The sequence below is a fragment of the Amphimedon queenslandica genome, unplaced genomic scaffold (genome assembly GCF_000090795.2).
Source record: "Amphimedon queenslandica unplaced genomic scaffold, v1.1 AMPQUscaffold_11963, whole genome shotgun sequence".
NCBI classification, from domain to species: domain Eukaryota; kingdom Metazoa; phylum Porifera; class Demospongiae; order Haplosclerida; family Niphatidae; genus Amphimedon; species Amphimedon queenslandica.
Window position 1 is genome coordinate 1 of NW_003547798.1, and position 2,092 is coordinate 2,092.

At 32.9% G+C, this 2,092-nt stretch overlaps 1 protein-coding gene across 1 annotated transcript in view; it reads left to right on the forward strand.

Moving 5' to 3' along the window:
- Window positions 1-6: 6 nt before the first annotated feature.
- The window catches only part of LOC109588644 (uncharacterized protein K02A2.6-like), a gene marked incomplete at its 3' end in the record, with an annotated part of 8,309 nt that continues 6,223 nt past the window's right edge, over window positions 7-2,092 (forward strand). The window contains 8 exon segments of the mRNA XM_020004784.1: window positions 7-927; window positions 974-1,014; window positions 1,092-1,145; window positions 1,199-1,258; window positions 1,565-1,624; window positions 1,714-1,773; window positions 1,830-1,889; window positions 1,979-2,077. Of these exon segments, the coding sequence (XP_019860343.1) occupies window positions 1,012-1,014; window positions 1,092-1,145; window positions 1,199-1,258; window positions 1,565-1,624; window positions 1,714-1,773; window positions 1,830-1,889; window positions 1,979-2,077 (396 nt within the window).

Sequence of the window (2,092 nt, forward strand, 5' to 3'; positions counted from 1 at the left end):
AAAGCTCTTTCTACATTATGCTCCTAAAGCAAGACCACTACTATTGCTACTAGACGGTCACTCATCACACTACTGCCCTGACACCATTTGTTTAGCAGCAAAGGAGAAAGTAGTGATTTTTACATTCCCACCGAATACAACCCATCTGACTCAGCCTCTGGATAAAGGTGTATTTGGTCCGTTGAAGTCACACTGGAGAAAAGAATGCCATCAATTTTGTAGCAATAATCCTCATATGGCTATCAATAAGTATAACTTTTGCTCTATTTTTTCAAAAGCTTGGATGCAAGCTATGACTGTCCATAATACCAGAAATTCATTTTCAACTACAGGAGTCTATCCATTTAATCGGGATGCCATTAAGTTACCCATTGAATCGCCCGTTACCACTGATTTTGCTCATGACTCTGGACTCTATATACCAATATATATCCCCAAAAAGTCTCGTCATTTATGTTCTACTTTTGTATCACCAGCAGTCCCTCCACCAAGTTTTCTCCTCCTGTTTCATCACCTATATCTTCACTCTCTGATGATGATCTTGTGTTTACCAAGGAAGAAGTTGTTAGATTTGAACGTCGATGGGAAAATGGTTATGATATAAAAACTGATGCTCGCTATAATGCTTGGCTTAAAGCTAAAGGACTCGACTCCTCTTCACCACATGATGATCAGGAGCAATCCACATATCATCAGCCTTCATACCGAAGCTCTTTTAGTAGGTTTTTGACACTTCCATCCCCACCACAGTCAAACACACAACAACAGGTGTATTCAGACAGAGTAATTACATCAGCTGAAAGTCTCAAATTGCTGCAAGACAAAGAGGAGAAGAAACAAGAAAAAGAGAGACAGAAGCAAGAACGGATTCAGCAGAAGGAAATTTGGCAGATAGCAGCTGAACTAAAACGTCAACAAAAGAAAAAGGTTAACTTGTAAACAAAATTTTTGTATTTTAATAACTTACCTATAGGGTCAAATGCAAGAACAGAGTAACTACTATTGGACTAAATGGTATGAGAGGTTCACCAAATAATGAATGTAGCACTAAAGGTGTGGACATTATCATAGTTTATTATTATTATTATTAGGCACTATTGAGAGCACTAATACTGGTGCATCAACTAAAGGACGTAGCACTAGAGGTATGGCACTTTATTGTAGTTTATTATTATTATTATTATTATTATTGTTTTAGGCACTGTTAATGATACTGATACTGATACTGGTGTATCAGCTAAAGGACGTAGCACTAGAGGTGTGGCACTTTATTGTAGTTTATTATTATTATTATAGTTTTAGGCACTGTTAATGGTACTGATACTGATACTGGTGCATTAACTAAAGGACGTAGCGCTAGAGGTGTGGCACTTTATTGTAGTTTATTATTATTATTATTATTATTGTTTTAGGCACTGTTAAGAGTACTGATACTGATACTGGTACATTAACTAAGGGACGTAGTGCTAGAGGTTTGGTACTTTATTGTAGTTTATTATTATTATTATTATTATTATTATTATTATTATTATTATTATTATTATTATTATTATTATTGTTTTAGGCACTGTTAAGAGTACTGATACTGATACTGGTGTATCAACTAAGGGACGTAGCACTAGAGGTTTGGCACTTTATTGTAGTTTATTATTATTATTATTATTATTATTATTATTATTATTATTATTATTATTATTATTATTATTGTTTTAGGCACTGTTAAGAGTACTGATACTGATACTGGTGTATCAACTAAGGGACGTAGCACTAGAGGTTTGGCACTTTATTGTAGTTTATTATTATTATTATTATTATTATTATTGTTTTAGGCACTGTTAATAATACTGATTTTGATACTGGTGCATCAACTAAGGGACGTAGCACTAGAGGTTTGGTACTTTATTGTAGTTTATTATTATTATTATTATTATTATTATTATTATTATTATTATTATTATTATTATTATTATTGTTTTAGGCACTGTTAAGAGTACTGATACTGTTACTGGTGTATCAGCTAAAGGATGTAGCGCTAGAGGTGTGGCACTTTATTGTAGGTTATTATTATTATTGTTATGTTATTTTTATTATT